Consider the following 21,031-nt stretch of genomic DNA (forward strand, 5'->3'; position numbering starts at 1 on the left):
CTGCCGATCCTCCTGGAAATTAGGCTAAGGCACATGTAAAATAAGGAGGTGACTGGTGACAGCCAACAGGGCTTCGCTAAGGGCAAATCACGCCTGACATATTTGGTGGCCTTCTATGACAGGGTTACAGCATCAGTGAATAAGGGAAGAGCAACTGACGTCATCTACCTGGACTTGTGCAAAGCATTTGACACTCCTGCACAACATCCTTGTCTCTAAAGTGGCAAGACATGGATTTGACATATGGACCACTTGGTGGATAAGGAATTGGCTGGATGGTCACACTCAAAAGAGTTGTGGTCAACGGCTTGATGTCCAAGTGGAGACCGGTGACAGGCAGCGCTCCTCAAGGGTTGAGATTGGGACCGGCGTTGTTTAACAACTTTGGCAGCAACATAGACAATGGGATTCAGCACACCCCCAGCAAGTTTGCCGACAACTCCAAGCTGTGCGGTGCGGTTGACACGCTGGAGGGAAGGGATGCCATCCAGAGGGACCTGGACAGCCTTGAGAGCTGGGCCCACGTTAAACTCATCAGGCTCAACAGGGCCAAGTGCAAGGTCCTGCACATGGGTCAGGGCAATCCCAAGCACAAACACAGGCTGGGCAGAGAATGGATCAAGAGCAGCCCTGAGGAGAAGGACTTGGGGGTGCTGGTTGATGAGAAGCTCAACATGACCTGGTGGCAGGTGTCCCTGCCCAGGGCAGGGGGGTTGGAATGAGGTGGTCTTTAAGGTCCATTCCAACCAAACCGTTCTATGATTCTATATTTGTGATTCAGAACAACTTTACAATAAAGCTAAACTAGATTTCCTAAAAGCTGAATGCTTAACATTTAAATTCTCAAGGAATGCTTACTTTAAAAGTAGGTATTTTTAAATTTTAGAGCACTGAAGGTGCTAGGTGTTCAACAGGTGTGTAGAGATAAGAAAGTTCACCTTAAAGAACTGAAATTCAGTGAAGAATAACCCACACCTCTTCCCAGTATCTTTTCTACCAAAATTAGTGTCGCTATTAATGGAAGCATTCTAGCAATTATTAAAAACATCACTGAACAGATCAGAAAGGTTTGAGTCACATACCACAATACAGCACGTCTTCCATGGAAAGCAGTAGATAAATGCGACTGATAATGGATGCAGCACACATGAAGAGCATGCATACAGGGATTTGCCACAGGCCAGTTAGCACCACATCAACTTAATCTTCTGGGAGACAAAGACTAGGTTCCTGTACTTATTGTACAATATAGTTCAGCTTATCCGCAACCTGTGTTTTCAGGTAAAAATTGGAAGTGATTGCTTGCAGAAGCACGCTGTCATGGTCTGCAGCTGATGGGCATGAATGGTGATGGGACCCTTTTGGCTGACGAGCTCCTCAATGGCAGGAAGGTGAACCACCACAGAAAAGACATCCTAAGTCTTGCTGTTACTTCATCAGTTTCAACAGACGGCAAACTCTGGATTCAAACACAGTCTGAAAGCCTTTTAAAAGGGCATTTACTGAGTATGAGTTTTAAATGAGTTGTGTTTATCAACAGACTTAAAAATCTGAAGTATTTTAGACGCAGAGTATCTTGCTGAAGAGTCTCTTGAAAGCATTTTTTTGATAATGGGTGCCTGCAAAAAGCAATTAAATGTCAGTAAATTATTTTTTATGAGTAAATAAGCTAACTGAAATAATGTATTAAAATCCTATACCTGTGTTGGGAATTGGTTGGTGAAGCTCTCTGGAAGTCGACCTTCTCTAACATCATACCATACCTAAAATTCATAAAAGAGAACGGTTTCAGTATGTTTTCATTGATTATATTTTGCATCTCACTTTATGACCCATATAATTTACTAAAGTAATTAGGAAAGTAAAAATCTATGAAAAAGGTCAGGCTTCAAAAAGAAAGTAACTGTGAAGAGTTTTCCATTTAGTTGTCCTTTGTTTTGGTTTTACGGTCTTTTCATCAACGGTTGTCCCTTTTTAAGCTTAAAACCTTCACACTCTACAATGATGTGTTTGTTTCAGCAATCCTCTCTATTTCAGAACCAGTATTCTTCTTTCCTTAATTTAAAAGTAGTGGCTTTATATCTTCTTTACCACATTAAAAAAAAAAAAAAAAAAAAAGCAAGACAACTAGATTTCCTACTTTGGATGTTACTATTTGCAAGCCAAGCAGGTGTACTTCCTCTCCCTTTTACCTTGTTCAGTACCACATAGGTACTCCTGTATCACTGCAGAAAATGCTACGTGGAGTTCAAAGCAACTAACATATAGAGGATTTCTAATTATATGCTTTCAGAAACTGCTTCTGGGTAACAACTAAGCTGATGGAGCAGCTGAAGACCTTCCTAGGACTTTCCAGCCACATGACTTCCCCACCTGCCTACGGACACAAGCTTTTTATGCTTTCAGGAAACAAGACTAAATAATTGGTCTTGCCCATTTGACTGTAAAGACCATGGGACTGTGGACACATTTGCACAGTCAGCTGTGAGCAGGAACAAGATGCCTCAGAAAATACTACAAGGTAGCTAAACAGAGCCAAGTTGAACCTGCGAGTCGAGCAGACACATTGGTATGGCTTTCTCATGTTGGCAAAAGAACAAAGCTAACTGTGTTCAAGAGCTGCTGCGTCATGTACATGTATCTTACAATTACTTTAGGCAATATACTCAGCAGCCACATCGCTGTCCTACAAATATGTAGCTTTCAGCATATGAGCCATTACACTAATAATGTGTAAAGTACCAAGAAAAAGCAAGAGACACATAAAAGAAACCTTTTAAAACAAAAGCTTAAGTAACACTGGTTTTCTTTTTGAAGCAACATCTTTTTCAATTAAAGCTTCATTTTGGAAAACTGCAAGTGTTTTGGCTTGATAGGAACTTTGGTTTTGCTCCACTGTGCAGTGAAGACAAGAGCCTGGCAGAAATGAAATTCTCCCATTCATAATTTTTATTTTCTAAAATTAGAAAAATACTCCCTTCAAATACTCTGATCAAACAAAAAGATTTATCAGAAACTCGAAATCTTTTTGCTAGACATTATTCTTTAGCATGCTCAGGCTTTAATGTATATGTCAGTAGGACATAAGTGAAATAAAATGAGTAATATTTCTTTACTTCAGTTATTACATTTCACCTGAGGTGTGAGGACTTGCGGGCCTTACAGAAATGAATCAAGCAGAAAATGTAAGTAGAGCCAGTACTCTAGATGCACAGCTTCCTTCTAGCATGCAATCAGCATGCGATACCAGCAGCAAGGCAAAACAATAACAGACTTTTTTTTTTTAAATTTAAAGATTACGTACCTTAGTTTTCTCGTGACCAGTGAATGCCGAAAGAATTTCAAACCAAATTAATCCCAGTGCATAAATATCTACTTCCTTTCCATATTTGTCCCCGAACTACAAAGATTAGGACAAGAACAATATAGGCGTCAAATCCAACTGGACAGCACTTCTTAAAGCATAATTTGAAGTCAGTACAAAGTTCCACCCCAAGGCTACAGGACTGACCCTACTTGATCTTCATATTAGTCATTAACCCTTTCTGCTACAGACCTGTTAAATAGCGACTGTTATGTCACATTAAACACACTGAAATTAAGACTTCTACAGCCCTACACAGCTAAGGCATGCCAATATCTCTCTGTCACAAATAATGGAACAAATAGGACGACTCAAATGCCAGGGTTAACAGCGGTCCTAAGTTCAAATGGAAATACATGGCTGGCAGCCTGGTTTTGCAAGAGCATTCCTTACAGCACACCGTGTCAGACCCTGCAGGTTAGCACAGCAAAATAAAATCGCCACGCTTGCAGGCGGCTTTCTCCAGAATACAGTTATCCTCATACACGGTTATACCAGGGGACTTTAGGCCACTTGGTTTAGTACTGAAATTAGGATTGAGAACATCCAATGCTGAGTTTATAAAGAAAATCTAGTTACAGAGAGACTCATATAGCAGGTTAATTACCTGTTCTGGTGCCATATATGATTTTGTTCCTCTGTTCTCAGTCAGAGTCCCATATGCCTCAGAAGTCACAAGACCGAAGTCGCCTATTTTTATTTTATCTTCATGTGATATGAATATATTCTGAGGCTATATGTATTTTTAAAAAAAAAAAAAAAAAAATCACCATATGACCAAGGTTTAGCATCAAGCATAATCAGCCACAGAAGTACTCCCCATAAAGTCTGATAATTGTTCACAGAAACTAGCATTAAGAAACTGATGGGGTGGGAAACAGAAAAAAGTTTAATTACTTTTCAAAAAAACAAACTACATTTAAAGTAGTACATGCTGCAGTAACTGCAACTTTTTTTCCACTGGCTCAGTCATAACGATACCATGTTTTAATGCTCTTCAAATACATTGTGCATGTAACATTTTTATATCCAGAAGTGCTTTACAGTCTTCAGTCCTAGCCCTGGGATTTGACACGCTTGGGCAAAGCGTTTAGGCTCACATAGAATTCCACTCAAATTGTAGTTTCTCCTAGGCACAGCAGGATTATCTGTACTAAGTCAATTGCAGAGTGAGGGCTTACTATGGGCATCTCACAGCATCGCTTGTTAAGTTTCCATTGAACTTCCTGTTTTTAAATTCGACAAAGTCATAGGCAACTAAAAATAGGATTGTATATGCTTGGATGACGTTTCCTCAAGAAGATAAAAATACTACATTTTTGAATGTTACTAAACCGAAACCAAATAGCCTCATGCTATCTTTTACTCGAAGCTCCAGTGGACTGTAAGGCCAGGAGAGACTTAATATTTAGAGAGATCTTTGTGTCAAGAATGCCCACTGCAGTTGTTCTGTTCAGGTTTGACCATATCCACACACATTTAATACAGTAGCTATACCTGGCTACACTATTTGAAGACTCCGTTCATACCAGGCACAAATGGGATTCATCTCAGCTTGAACCTATCCTGCAGCTTTGAGTCTAGGACATGGAGATCTCAGATGGCCAAGCACCTAAGTTGACAGCAGATCAAAAGTGAGGAGAAAAGTTCCTAAATTCAAATGCAGACAGGCAAGTTAGCAATAGGACTTGGAGGCAGGTTACAGCCAGATGCCATGGATAAGGGACTGGGGCAGCAGATTCATAGGAATAGGGAAAAGTAGGAGATCGAGCTGAGCTGAAAATAAAGTTGGAGTAAAGGAGCAAGAAAATGCAAAGCACGTAGAATAGGAAGAACTAAGAATTAATGGGTGAGGGGAGAAGGCTCTTATGAGGCCTCTTTTTTCCCAGGCATTGAGGGAAAATAAGAAGTGTGTATTTGTGGTTCATTCCAGCACTGTAACAATAAGCCTGATAGCAAAGCTCTAGAAGATATCAAGATTCTATGAGCGGACAGTGAAGATGTTCTGGAACTACACTGTGAATGAAAAATGCAAAAGATTTCAATCTCTGGCTCAAGAAGTCCATAAACTTCAGGTTACTGGAAGTCTTGAGAGGAAGGGAGTATGCATCAAGGACAGCATCACTGTATCATCTCTCAGCTCTAATACTCTCTAGTTGTTTGGAATTAGCCTCTGTATGAGGAGAACAGCATCCTAGATCAATATTTAATGTGACCCACTACAGCTGTTTTTAGGAACACCACCACACTGATGACCTTTTCACAAAGTGAGTGATTTAAAACTCCGTAAGCAACATTATAGCTGGCATGTGAAGCCCTGAGGGCTTGCAACTTTGTCCTTTATAATCTGCATATATTATGATTGTGCCCTTGTAGAGACTGAAATTCTATCCAAAATAGTAGCGTTCAAATACATGTATGCATATGTGATAAGAGAGCAACTAGAGTATGTTGTTATCAAACACAGCATGTATTAGGATAGAAAAACAATCCCTTTACAATATGGCAAGAGCAAACTTCCTAGACTCAACTTTTCCCTTTCTTTTAATTATTTTGTCAAGTCAAGTTAGTATTTCTTTTTCCAATAGGCCGTCCTGTGACCCAGTAACACATATAAAACATAACATAATACCCTGAAAATGCCTGTTAACTGATGACTACTGATTTTTTTGAACTACTGCATTCTGAGATCCTCAGGTCTACCTTCTGATTTTAGGATGAAGTCTAGCCAGTTGCTGAAAAAAAATTAATCACTAGCACTATCAGAAGAGGCACACTACTAGAGTACATAATAGACTAAACAAAGGCTAGAACAATTTAACATTTTCTGAAATTCCAATAAGTACTATTTTTATCTAATTTTTTTTTAATTACCTATCCTATTTACCTTGAGGTCTCGATGAATTAACCCTTCAGAATGAATATATTCCACTCCTTTCAGTATTTGTAAAAATTTGTTCTGTGCCATCTCATGATACTTTTGGTGCCGTCTGTTCTTTTCAACCCAGTTTTCCAATGGCCCTTGTTCACATAATTCCATTTGGATGAAAAGACATGGAACTTTTTTGTCTGACCTCTGCCTGCAAAAAAAAATTATATACCATATTGAAATTGGCAAGATACAACTCCTCCCAAGCCATCAACGATTCTCAGGTTCCTCTTCTTTAAAAAAATCTTTTTGTTAATTATTATTATTTTTGGAGTTCTCCAAAACAAAATCTGGAAGTCTCTTGATTTTAAAAAAAGATCCTAGACCAATTTGTACTAGATTCAAATAAATACAACTGCAAACCAAAGAATCCCTGCTCAGCTGCTGCATACCCCTGGAATATTCCTAATGTTTTGCTTGCTTCGTTGTTCACACTGAAAATTTTCTGAGTGCCCAAATTCTGCTCCCTTCATATCTAGAGGCATGTCCTATACAGGAAGAAACAGCACTGTCCTTGATTCCCATCCTGCCCTCTAGAAACTGCTGCAAGTCCCTGACAGGTATTTCTGCTCAACAAACACAGCATTAGCCTTCCTCTCCTACCCAGAATGATCACATTCTTCCAAACTCTGGCCCTTCAAGAAGGTAGTGTGGTGACCACCTTTGATATCAGTCTGCAAGTTACAGAAACCCTTCTGAGAGCTGGAAATCCAGCTGAAATATATTCACCCACCCGACAGCCTCACACTTTCCAGAGCCCACAGGATAGGCTGAGGCTGGAAATGGTGAGGGGGAAGCTGAGGAGGCACCGCTTTTTCCTACTTGCACGGTGTGATCTGAGTGCCCTGGAATAAAGCCACCTCAGGCACGGAAAGAACAAGCATTAAGTGGCTCGGGACTCTCTGTAGCCTTGAGGTCAGGGCACTAAGTGGAATTCCAGGCTGGCACCTCAGCTTTGAGGACTTTTATTCTGTCTTTTACTCATTTTCAATATGAAATGCATAAGTGATATTGGGACTCCAGCACATTAATGGCTGGGTTTTGACACGAGGCTTTTTTCCCCCGCATTTTATTCCTCATTTACTGAGCACACTGGACAGATATCATGCCAACTATAATTTTGAATCCATTAATATTCTATGGCTCTACGTAAGTGTGGCAACCTATCTGAAGGGTATGAATTTACAGCTAGTGAAAAAAGCTTACCACAGAAGCTTTGAAAAGTTAATAATCTAACTTAAGTGTAAAACTCTCACCACTGTCTTCCCAGAAATCTTAGTGTTGAAAGACTACCTCTAAATGAAAGAGAATTTCATTTTGTATCTGTTCTTAATAGCCAAAATGTTTCAGGCATCGTGGTTAAAATGCTAACTTAGAGAAATAATAAGTCTATGAGAGCTACTGGCTGACCAGTACTTATTAAAAAAAGGAAACTTCTGATCAGGAATTTGGCACCCAGCTGCTGGTTTTTTAGCTTCTCTTGTTAATTCTAGCCTCAAATTTTGAGTTCAGCATTCTTACACTCTTCTGTAGATTCAGCAAGTTCTGAGGAGAGGATAAAGATTAAATTACATAATGTATCTTACTCATCAAGGAAAAGAAGCTATCAATCTACTTAATTATATACAGCCTGCTGCTGAAAAGTACTGTGCCTTTTTTCCTAACAGCTAATATGTAAGTATGTGTATGCATTTGTGTTTGTATAATGATTTATAACCAATCATCAGCCTTTCTTTTTATAACACAAACTTCACTATGGCAAACAAGTCTGCGAGTGCAAACTACTATCTTGTAGTTACCTTGAGTCTGGAGAAGTTACATAGTCGTACCCTTTCCAGCTACAATAATACCGCACTATGTTTTCGTGGTCAAGTCTTGCAAGTTCTTTTACTTCACGCTTTACATTCCTATTAGGAGGGGGGAGAAGGGAAAAAAAAAACAAAACAAAACCAAAAACATTTCCTTATAAAAAATTAATACTAAGTTAAGTAAAAGACATGATATCAAGTATCATGTATACATGTATACTGTATACAGATACTGTTACATTAATTGAGAAAAAGAACATAATATTCTCCTTCATACAAGTTCAAAATTGTAGTTACGAATTCTGTGGGTTTCCTTTCATCTGCTCAGTTATTCAAAGTGCAAAAATGTTTTAACTATATTAGAAATTAAAGCCCCACTCAAAAAAAAGCTGAAAAAAGCAGAGAGTTGCAATGCAGAATTACATTAGGTAGCCAAACACAATACAGCAAACACCCATGTTTTGTTTTCACCTCTGTGAAGTTTGTTTACATATACAGAAGTCAGTGTAAATACTCAGGAAGAACTATTACTAAATTTGGCCTGCACTTGTTGTTGTAACATTGTCTAGTGAAGTAAGTTCAAACCCATCAGCAGACCAGCAGTCTTTATTTGAAGAATCAGTGGAATGTTTTCAGTATAGTTCTCAGGATTGCAATACAAATGAAAATAACATATTTGTGAAGAACACAAGAATTCGAAGGGCAGTTATACAATGTAGGGGACAAGTATCTCCAACAACGTGAAACTTTTTGAATAGACTACCTAGAAGAAATTCAGGTTTTTCGTCTGCTGATAAAATACTCCGCTAGGTACTGGTAACAGAAAGTTACTTTTAAAAGAAACATTAAGATCATCATTCTCTATTGAGATTTATAAAGGACAAGTAACACGGTGTGAGAATGATGACTACATGGGTCATATATAAAGCGTTTTCCAATTACAAACCACAAAATGTATTACTTTCATTTTTCTCTGTTTTCCCTAATTATAGTTGTTATGCATTACTGATATGTAAATTCTCCATGTAACCTGTCAAAAACAACAGTGCTGCTTTCAATGTTTTATTAATCAGCAAGTTTTCTTCAAACACATTTTGCAATATTAATAACCAGAGCACTAGTGTGTTCAGGGAAAGAAGAACTTAAGAAATCTACTTTTTTACAACTGCATCTGAAATTATTCCAGCGCATGCAAAAATTAGCAAAGTTGCATGCCATTTTCAGCTTCACTTAGCAGTAAAGAAAACCATTTACCAGAAAGAGTGGACAATTAATAATGAAAATTGCTTAAATGCTCCTAGGATTATTAAAGAGACAAAACAAAGTACTGAAGTCTTGTTTAACATTGTCCTAAAATAAAGAACAGAAGTAAATATACAGTACGTACTTTGTGAGGCGAACTCGTTTGACTGCATAGGTTCTCTCATCAAGTTCTGCTGTTGCTTTGAAAACATTCCCAAAACCACCTTCACCAATAGGCTCTATATTTTTAAAATTCTCAAGAAATCTTAAAAAAAAAAATTAAATATACTTAACATTAAATTTACAAGACATAAAAATGATCCTGATGGATCTAATACATCTGCTGTAATATCATTCTACAGGGATCATTCACAGCTGTACAGGTCTAAATCATAGTCTTGAAGATTTAAAAATAACAAGGGAAACTGACCCTTGAAAGCATGTAGAGTAATTACCCTCGCATGTGCACACAAATGACTTTTGGTTGTAAGGATTAAATATCACTGCATGTCAGTTGCTATACTATATTTGAAATTTAAAAAAAAAAATAGTATCTTAAATACCAATTTTCTTTGAAAGTTATTTTTTACAGCAGTATTTTCCCACATTCTATTATAAACAAACAAATCTAGACCACGACATACTGTAATTGCCATACAAATCTTCTTAAAAACAAAAAAAAAAAACAAAAAAAACCCCAACCAACCAAACAAAAAACCAATCAAAAAAAAACCCACAAAAAGACCCCAACCTTCTTACCTTTTATTCTCAGTGTATGGACTTCGATTCTCATCACTGGTGTTTATGTCCAAATCTGACAAACTTTCATCTGAATCTGACATCTTTCTTTTCTCTTCCTTTTTTCTTGCATTATCAAAATTAACTGCCAGTTTTCTTTAACAAGGATAAAAGCAAAACTTAGAGTGAGCCATTTTTCTAATATGTGACGAGAAAAGAAACGTACCTCCCAATAGTGGCATTTCTTTGCTAGATATAGAAGCACTAAAGTGGTTTGCAACACAGTTTATAGAGATAGCAACCTATAAATAAACACATACCTTTTGAATTTCAGAGCAGAACTTTGTGCATCTTGCTACACGAAAATGAGAAAAAAAAAAAAAGTAACTGAGATATCCTGAATATTTTCACTATACTTAGTTTAAAATGTGTCTGAGAATGTATCTAGGAATTGTCTATAAATGTGTTCATACCTTATATAAACAAAGTAGTAAGAATGAAGGTGTATCTTAGCTTAAAATTTTTCACATATGCTATGTGTGATAACATCATTCTTCCCACAGAAAAATGCGAGCTTAGTTTGATCCCCTTTCTTGGGAGTACTGCCCATTTGGTCAACAGTACATAAACTGGGTCCACAGAACAGAAGACTACTGGTTAACAGTGAGAAAGCACTGAATATTCTTAGGAAAAATGCACCTGTGTTTTCTAGTGCTTAGTGGCTGAAGGAACAAACTGATGCTACACTCGTGACAAGAAGCTTGCTCTGTTCAGGGTCTAAATGTAATTATGAGGAAGACCATATTCATACTATACCTGAGGAGGTGAAGGCTTTGCACATACTGCCACGTCTTTCATTTTTTCTGCCAACTTTGCATCGGAGTCTTCAAAGCAAATACTGCTGTTATTGAAAAATAATAATTAGTTTTAGGTGAAAGTAACACGATCATAAATAAAATCATTGCCACAAGAAAAAAAGAAGCATAAAAAATACATAGTTTTTAAAAGCAAAACCTGAAAAAGCATTAACAATCATGACTGATTTAAACTACAAAACTTTATGCTGGAAAGCTAATGAAACAATAACATTTTGTAATATACTCCTCTATTTCTATGATACGATATCGTGATATCTAGATATCTACATGATATATATGCTATTATATCCTTTAATTACATAGGTTACATACAGATGTTTATTTCAAGGCAGTGCAGCCACCTCTAGCATTGTACGTATCAGCTTGCTTTACCATCGCACAAAGAATGTAAAAGAAGTGGCAGCAGCACTACAGTCAAGTTAACTGCTGGACCCAAAAGGCTTGACCGAGGGTTCCCAAATCACAAATGAAACTTCAGGCACGCTCATTTTCTTTCGCTAAGCAAATTTTCCCTTTGGTGGAAATGAAGATTTATGGAGAATGAAAAAGGAAAAAAATAACAGAGAAGAAAGCAGAACGTGGAGCACAGGCACGTACCAAAATTGAATTACACTGAGTTCACAAGAGTGGCACAATAGGAAAACAAGTGTTAAAAAAGCTACTGAAAGGTTATTCCATTTACATCACAGTAAAAATGCTTCTGAAAGAACTACTCATGGCAAAATCTAAATATATCAGAAAGCTTTAAAATTATTATAAGCTAACCCATAAGGACTCAAATAAAATCACACCAGTACAACAAATTTTGCTTTGAAGCCTAAGAAATATAAGCTCAAATTAAATGGCTTTATACTGCAATAAAGAAACTCTGACAGATTTTATTTAGAACTAGATCACGTGACCCTCCAGGATTAGTAACTACATCTTGTTATCACATTATCAGTGAACCCAACTTACTTCGAGTCAGACTCAGTTGGCACTTGAGAGGCATTACTATATTCGCTAAATGTAGAATTGCTGTTAAATTTTTCACTTCCCATCTGAGAAAAGAAAAAACAAGAACGGTTAACAAAATCACGTGAAAAAAAATCCCTAGTGCAAAAGATGCCATTCAAAGAGGGGGGAAGGAAGATTACAAGGTCCTAAGTGGAAGTTGTTAACTGCACGGAACGGCATCTGCCTCGCTGCCAGCCAGAGGAGTGAAACACAGGGCCCTGTCCCACTGAGCGGTTTCCCACTCGTATTGAGACTATATACACACATTTGCAGAAGTCGAGTCTGGGATCTCTTAAAAATCAGGCTAACAGTAACAGTTATTAAAAGCAATTTTTTTCATTGTTTACTGCATATGCACTTGCCTGCGTGGAAAACGAGGTACACGTAGGCTTTGGTATATGTAATCGGCTGGACTGAAAATTTGAGTCTCTACAAAATGACATTCAATGTCTTCAGTGTGAAAACCCTGCAAAACCTGGATTACTGAATTGGGGTTGACTAAGAAAAAAAATTAATCCTCAATACTTGGTAGAGGTTCTTCCCCTTTTTTTTCCCCCTTCCATGTCCTAAGAGCAAAAAATGTAACATTAAAAGCAACACCTACAATTATTACAGACCATAACCTGACAAAAAGTAAAAAAAGTAAGGGTTTATGTTTCAAACAAAACCCAATTTTTTTAATTCAGGAGTACTGGGCCTTTACTACTTTTGCTAGTTACACTTTGTTTGTTACACAGATGTGCCTGGGAATTAATGAAAAATAAAACCAAATCAAGCCATCTCACCCCAAATTTAGAATAACTGCTACAGAGGTTCTGCTTGAGGTAGTAAATTTCAGACTTTGATGAAAATGCAAAGACCTATGAGTTTGTAACACAGGAAAAAACTAAGGAAGGATCCTAGAGCTATAATAGGCCATTAATTACATGGTTCTCTTAAAAACAACAATAAAAGAAGCATTTAAAATTCACAGTAAACACCCAAATAATGAAAAAAGTACTTAAAAAAGATTTCTTGCCTCCCCTGTACTGCCTTCCTTCCCTTTAAACTACACTTCATCTGTGTTAGTTCATATGACCTGTTCTGTGCATTTCAGAAGTGGCTTTGGATCACTATTAGAATTCTGATAATTTTTTGCACGTATGGAAATACGATCGCCAACATGAAGACAACAGCTCTGCTCTCCAGAGGATGGTGTTAGCCATTGCTTCACTGGACTCTGCCCTGGAACACTACAGAAGGCGAGTCCTGTCGATTCTTACTCCTGCTTTTGCCTTTCTCTTATTTCACAGCAGATTTTTGATCCAACTGAAGGCAGTAAGAGATTTATGTTCATAGCCAGCCAGCTGGACAACGCTTCACACAGGAGACAACCAGTATACTGGAGTAGTCAGGATTCAGAGTTTAATACATATGCATCCTTGAATGACAACGTATCAGACCATATTCTGAAATACACAGAGATATCCACTGTGAGGTTGGTTTTTTTTTAATCCAGCAATTGAATATAGAAACACAACGTGAATGTTACCAACAAAATCCTGTAGCACAACCAACCCACCAGAATACGGATTGTTCCCCTCTTCAGTGGAATCCATGGAATATGTTTTTAAATACAATGAGAAAATTTGTTCAAAGATTAAAGATACAAGAATTAAACTTCTGCTTTAAGGCTAAATATAGCACATACTGTTAGAGCGCCTTGCTCATTTAGATTCTCAAACGCTTGTTTTGCAGCAGCTTGTTTTGCAGCAGCCAGAGAAGTCCCAGTGCCAGTTCCATACACAAAACCACTAATTGTACAGCTACAAGAAAACCTGTAAAATACAAAAGGGAATAAAGTCTTATGTCCCATAGGATAAGTCTTAATTTAATGACTTTAAACACTACAGTCAATTGACATTATAGAATGGAAATCTGAAATACACATCTTCAGGACAGTATTTCTAATATACATTTAATCTAATTAATAATGGCAGATAACTAATTCGACATGCCTTCAATATAACTGATTTTCAGAGAGTGAATATTTAGCATTCTTTAAGGTTGAACTCCTGAAAGCATCATATCATATGCACCCACAAACACAAATTATCTGCAGTTTAGGTTTTAAAATGGCTGATTTTGCAGGGGAAGAGAAGAATTTTCCAGCAGATATTGTTAAAATATGTAGATATTCTTTATCATCCCTCAGCTGCCATTAACTGAAACGTTTCTACAACTCACTGACTGCGATACATACAGAAGGAGACACAAACAGGCTCTCCTTGGCACTTGGTTCCCAGGGGTCTCCAAAATACAAGCCGAGCAGTCCACAAAGGTGCCAGAGCTACAACCAGGGTAACTGACAATTTGTCAACACCAACTACCGTTTTATCATCATGGCATCTCTTCTCCCAGCTAAACAAACTCAGTCCTCTTAACCTCTCCTCCTATGCCATATCCTCCAACTCCCAAACCACCTTAACGGACTTCCCCTGGATCCTCTTCAGACTGCCTCCAAATTGTTACTGTATTTCCAAAGACTGATCTGACACTACTCAGGGTAACTAATGGTAGTGTTAGTAAACACAAAGAGGTATTAAAAGCAAGTACGAAGACAAAGTACATCTTACACAGGAGCGTGGGCATCTCCAGTACGTTTTTTGTCAGGATAATCAACTATTTGCAACGTCCTTTGTGAATACATATTTAGTAGGCTGACATAGTCGCTGGGCTGTACAGCTGATAAGTTCACTTGAGCTGTCATTAATTCTGCAGCTTGCATATTTGACGGAGTCTCTGGCTATAAAGCAAACAAAATAGGTAACTTTAAAACTTAAGCTTAATAAATAAGATAAACACTGCACAAGATCTAATATAGCTGCAAGGTTTGTCAGCATTTCAAAATATTCTTAAGAAATCCAAAGTTTGCATTAGTGGAGTCCCTTGTGGCAAAGGACAGCCATCCCAACCCAGAATTATTCACTTTGAATATCCAGAGAAATGTAAATCCCATTTTCCAAGTATTGCACCAATGTCTTTAACAACCTATCACCATGTCTCCTCCCACCTTTTTTAGGAAAAGACAGGGAACGGAGCTGTGAAATGTCTCCTAAAAAAAAAAAAAAAGCAAATGCTGCCTTCTGAATTTTCTCACAGCCGAGCCACAGCCAAGAAAAGGGATGGCAGCAGGATGCTGGTGATGCTGCCATTAGCAACGGCCACAAATGCTCCTGTGCATGAACCAGAGCGGAAAGCAGGACTTTTCAGCTGTCTCATGATTAGGCAGCATTAATAACATATTAGCAAACATGCAACAATTGTGTTAAAGTAATGATGGTGACACAATAAAAAGCATATGGAAACAGGTAAGGAAAGATTTCACTCAAAAGGTGCTAAGAAGCATTCAGAATCAAAAAGAAAAATAAAGAATGGCTACCACAAAACACATGGCAGAAAATTGAGGAGCAAATTCAAACCTAAACTAAATCAGGAAAGGATAAAAAGAATAGAATCAGCTATACCATAAAGAATATAATGACAAGGAAACAGAGATGCCTCAGATCAAGTGAAAGTAAGCAATTTTATGAGCAAAGTGGCAACAGACACACCGAACAATGCCCTGCAAATGTTTTGAAGATACCAAATTACTGAACAGTTCTCAGGATGAAAAAGGAACACTGCCCACTCTGGATATACCAAGGCAGCTTAACAAAGGCAAATACATTTCCTCATCCTCCTATAACAGCAGAGGAGGAAACACTCGCAATATTGCATACCAACCCTGTAGGAGAACAATAAGAAAAATAGTTCAGTGGCAAAAAACAGAAAAGCACTGAATAAGACAGAACAAAGACAACTTACATAAATAATTAGAAACTCTTCCAAATTAAACAACGCTATTTTATTGGCTACTTTTAGAGATTCATCTTCAACATTTACTAGCCAAAAAAAAAAAAAAAATAAATCCTCCAGTTCACTCACCTGTTTGTCAATCATTTCCCAGGTTTTTTTTGCTGCTACTGCTTTTGCTTCCTTCTTATTTTTACCAGTGCCCATACCATATTCTACATCGTCTATTTTAACCACAACTGTAAACCTGCAAGGAAAGAAACTTTTTAAAAACATTGTTACATTTTGTCTCATATATACTTAATAAACTCCTCAGACTCAACTTCTTTTTTATTACCAACAAAGCACTACAAGTTAACTGTGGAGGTATTTAAGTATTCATTCCTGATTATTATAATTCTTCCATAGAAATATTTTTTTTAATGTTTCCTCTCTAGTCACAAATGCATGTACTTTAATAGTTCTAACAGTACTTTTAAATGCTTTACTGCTTTTTAAAAGTAAAATTATTTTAATTTCTAAAAGCAAAAGAACGCACAAGGTCAGCATTTTTACAGGCACGGTTGTGAAGCCCTAACACCAGGACCCATCTCCGCACTGCAAAGCTATATGGAGAGGAAGGATTAGCTAACCTTGCTTCCATGGATCCAGACGTGACACTACACTCACCTTTGATACGCTGCTACACACACTATTTAGTAAGTGCGAAAAAATGTGCCTGGTGCTTCATGAGACATGAATTCAAAAGCAGTCCCAAAAAACAAACAAAAAACCCTAGTCCCGCCCTTCCACACTCAACCACGGAGCCCTTCCCGTTCCGTTGCACAACCACGCACACGCCGTTTGCCATACAGCAGCTCTGCGAGCCAGAACAGGGACCCGATGCAGCTCAGGGCTGACTGTACCGGGTTTGGCTAGGATGGACTTAATTTGCTTTACAGCAGCTGGTACGGTGCTATGGTGTGGATTTGGAACGAAAGCAGCATTGGTAACACAACAACGTATTACCTATTGCTAAGCAGCGTTTGCACAGCGTCAAAGCCTTTTCTTTTTCCCAAAACCCAACAAGTAGGCTGCGGGGGTGCGTGAGAAGTTGTCAGTCTCTTATCCCAAATAACCAGCAACAGGATGAGAGGAAATGGCCTCAAGATGTGCCAGGGGAGGTTTAGATTGGACATTAGGAAGAATTTCTTCACTGAAAGAGCTGTCAAGCACTGGAACAGGCTGCCCAGGGAAGTGGTGGAGTCACCATCCCTGGGGGCATTTAAAAGACGTGTAGATGTGGTGCTTAGACATGGTTTTTAGGGGTGGGCTTGGCCGTGCTAGGTTTGTGGTTGGACTCAATGATCTTAAAGATCCTTTCCAATCTAAATGATTCTATGATTCTAAATTGGGAAGGGACACAACCAAGGCAGCTGGCCAGAGGGATATTCCATGCCACATGGCATCGCACTCAGCAATAAAAGCTGGGGGAAGAAGGAGGAAGAGGGGAACTTTGGGTTTATAATGTTTGTCTTCCCAAGTAATCGTTACGCATGACGAAGCCCCGCTTTCCTGGAAATGGCTGAACACCTGCCTGCTGATGGGAAGTAGTGAGTGAATTCCTCACAGTACTTTGCTTCAGTTGCACGTACAGCTTTGCTTCACTTATTAAACTGTCTTCATCTCAATCCACAAGTTTTTCTCTCTTTCACCCTCCCGATTCTCTCCCCTGTCCCACTGCGGGGAAGTGAATGAGCGGCTGGATGGGGGGTTCGCTGCCACCCACGGTCAACCTCTCACAGCGACACAATAACGAATGGTTGGTTTTCAGCTAAATCAGCCAGATCCAACTTGTCCTGCAGCTGCAAAATCCCTAATGTTTCTGCTACTGCTTTTGCACAAAAGGCAACAGAGGCAAAACCAACTACATTTCTGCTTTTGGCAGCAGCACAGACTTGAATCAAGTTAAAGTGACCGTTAATTATAACCTCGGGGTAGGTCTACACTTCAGATTGCAGCATAGCATACAGATACACAAGCTCACGGTCACCAAGACAGATCACACAAAGAAACAGTCTAGGTATAACACCGTGAGTTTCTCTGTGGGACAATTCATCTCAATTAGTGGAATGGCTTCAGGAATTCACTTTTTTTTTTCATTAGTCCAACTTCACTCTCCACTTCCCTTTAATGAAATGTTTGGGTGGAAAACAATGGAGATGCAGAACACTGCTTGCAGTCATTGTGTAAGCAAGCCTTAACAAGAGATCTTAAGGAGGTAAACAGTAGGACAAGGCACACCAGAGTGTATCACATACTCTACACATAGGAAATAGCATACCAAAAAAAAAAAAAATATTAAGCATGAAGGAAAGATAGTTCTTTGTGAAAGGGTTTGTTAGCCAACCCATATCTAAGTGCTGAATACTACACACATTCAGCTATGACTTTGCATCCAAAATTCACCATTTTATTTCAGCATCCTGAGGAAATCTGCAGTCTCGGTCTCAATGACTCATGAGTTAATTATCTGAGCTGAGGATTACCTGAATGAGTGTTACAGGAGTTGGTCCCAAATGTGCGCTTATCCACCATGGACCCCAAGTTAATAAGCACTGCCCACACTTGACAGGTTTAGGCAGGACTGGCCTCGTTGTCCACACACTGTGTTCCCAGCCCAAGAAAGCTCGCAGCCGCTCAGGACTGAGCCAAGCTGGGCTCTCTCAACCTTTTTTACATTGCACTCAGCACTGACTCTGCCAGATATTGCAGATCCAGCACCAAAACCAGGCTAGGATGGGAGGAGATGACAGGAGGTGTCTCTGTGGCATGCCTCAGACAACTGCAGGACGACTTAGGAGACGGGACACAGCACAGAAGAGTTCGGGAGCGAGCTCAGGACCAGCAGTGGCCAATGCATCCCATCAGCAGGCAGAGCACTGGGAAAGAGCACCACCAGGGCACCGAAAGAGGTTTACAGCACTCATCGCCATAGCCGGACACTGTACATTGTAGTCCTTGGAACAGCCCAAGTTATCCAGGATTTTCCCAGATACCACTGTCACACCTCACATCGCTTACAGATACAGGAGAAGGGGTTGAATTACATTTGTGAATGTAGCAGAGCACACAGAAAAAAAAAAAAATTTAAAAAGTGCAATAAATGGGATAAATGAGGAAATTTTAAATGTGCGTAAATTCTGTTAGTCCCATACTATCACTTTCGAGGCATGCAGATGTAGCTGTGCTGTGGTGACCGACCCCCGCCTCGTTCCCTCTCTTAGCAGCTCTAGGCCGGGTGGTGTGCACCCCCAGGACGCACACTGGCCTGCAGACTGCAAAACCATGCAAACATCGCTGACAAAATCCACGAGTACATGCCATGGACCAGGTGCGCTTTTTTTCCAGCTAAGCCTAGCTGGAAAAGCACTTGGCCTGTGGTTTGATTTCGGATCACTGCTGCAAAGTAATGGTGCGTAGGACAGAGCTAAGCTGAGGATCTCACTAGCACGGTGACATCCTCCCAGCCAAGGGCGCTTGACCGTAGGATGCTGCCAGTTGCCTTAATTGTAACCGTAAGTGTTCTCTGTATCATTATCATTCTCGTTACTATTTTTATATACTTTTATCCATGACTATCTGAATAAAGTTGGATCTAATATAGTGGCTATTAGTGAATATTTAGATACTAAATAAAACGTACATATATTGGAAATCCTGATGTTTGACTGGTTTAATTCTCTTCCTACTGGAACCCTGTGGGTACTTTTCTTTTATCTCCTATTTTCAAACATTATTCTGAGGACATTGGTTTGGCATTGTACATATACCTACTATAAACAGTTGGGCAGAAGTAAGGTGGCCGAGGAGGGACGTGGGTATTGTACCGAGGTTTCATCGGAAGACAAACCAGACCTGCCTCCTCAGCAGTCCGAACCTTCACCAACACGTAACCCCTCAGGGTAGTCAGGTTATGACATGCGTGACCACAGCTGTGGCCATTACTGCAACAGGGGCTACTTTTTTGAATTACACGAGCCACATGGGGAAAAAATTAAGATAACTGATTAACATTTGAGTCCCAGATAATACTTATTAACTTATTCTGGGACTATGGTCTAAAAATAAGTTCAGCACAGATCAGTGCTGGCTGGCAACATGGAAGACATTGAAAGAAACATACTAAACATTAACATAACGCTTGTCTTCATGCAAACTAGCAAAAATAATAAAAATAAAAATCACACATGGAAGCATCATAGATCTTGAGTATCTATGATCTCTGGCAGGGAAACTAAAGTAGCAAACCACCATATTTGTGCTAAAAAATAAAACATATTCCATCACCTGTAATTGTATCTAAAAGTAAAAGCAGAACAGCTTAATCAAAAGAGCCTTCTCTTGTAACAGGTGTTCAAAAATTAGCTACACACAAAACGTGTTGGCACCCAATCAATTAATATACACCCAACCTTTATGGTTAGAAATTGACAACATAAATCACAAATCATTTCCATGCTTTGTAAAATTAAATAAAAAAAAAAATCAAAGCACTTAAGTTCGCATAGATCATAAACTGAAATACTTGCTGCAACCCACCTCATTTCCTGCGAGATTTCACGGCAGATGCGTAACATACTTACAGTATAGTTACCAGTAACATGTGCGTTGCTGTTGCTTTCCAGAAAAGGGCCATTAAATCTGAAATGTTTTCTCTCAGACCCTATCACATGACACCCTCCCCACCCACCTACCACTCAATTTATGGTTTCAACCAGCTCTACTGCCACATACACACTTTCAGCAAATTAACTTTTATGACTGCAAGCTTTACCCAGTTCGTTCATTGCAGGAAGAGTCCTGATGTTTATTGACATGCATAATGAACTTACTCAGGATCATGAGATGGGCCGGTCTTCCCGATTTCCGCATAAACCAGTTTAAGTTTCTGCTTCTGACAGTAGTTGTTGACCTTCTCCATATATTCCCGTTCCATTTTGACACAATCTCAAAAAGGTTCTGCAAAGCAACATTCAAAGATAGGTCTGTGTCTCCAGACGTAGCATAGAGACAGGCCCTAATCCTGACGGCTGTGATATAAAATTGAAAACTGGTGCCAGTAATATAAAGTTTACAGAAAACTCATTCTAATTTCTAATTCAAGGTGCTGATCTGCAACTTTTTTGATGACTCATTGCTTGGACTAACAGTTTTAGAAAGCACAGCAGAGAATTTAGTCATTAGAGGAGATTTCTTAGCA

At 38.9% G+C, this 21,031-nt stretch overlaps 1 protein-coding gene across 1 annotated transcript; it reads right to left on the reverse strand.

Moving 5' to 3' along the window:
- Positions 1 to 1,499: 1,499 nt before the first annotated feature.
- Positions 1,500 to 20,767, reverse strand: EIF2AK2 (eukaryotic translation initiation factor 2-alpha kinase 2). The gene is made up of 15 exons (XM_009710143.1): positions 20,664 to 20,767; positions 15,922 to 16,036; positions 14,571 to 14,740; positions 13,646 to 13,772; positions 11,923 to 11,999; positions 10,898 to 10,994; positions 10,402 to 10,436; positions 10,103 to 10,237; positions 9,489 to 9,608; positions 8,093 to 8,200; positions 6,252 to 6,444; positions 3,972 to 4,097; positions 3,305 to 3,400; positions 1,701 to 1,763; positions 1,500 to 1,619 (listed from the first exon to the last, which is right to left on the reverse strand). Exons 1-15 carry the CDS (start codon positions 20,765 to 20,767, stop codon positions 1,500 to 1,502), a joined length of 1,686 nt encoding a protein of 561 aa, XP_009708445.1.
- Between the last annotated feature and the right edge of the window lie 264 nt (positions 20,768 to 21,031).

The sequence above is a fragment of the Cariama cristata genome, unplaced genomic scaffold, assembly GCF_000690535.1.
Source record: "Cariama cristata isolate BGI_N322 unplaced genomic scaffold, ASM69053v1 scaffold1741, whole genome shotgun sequence".
Taxonomy (NCBI): domain Eukaryota; kingdom Metazoa; phylum Chordata; class Aves; order Cariamiformes; family Cariamidae; genus Cariama; species Cariama cristata.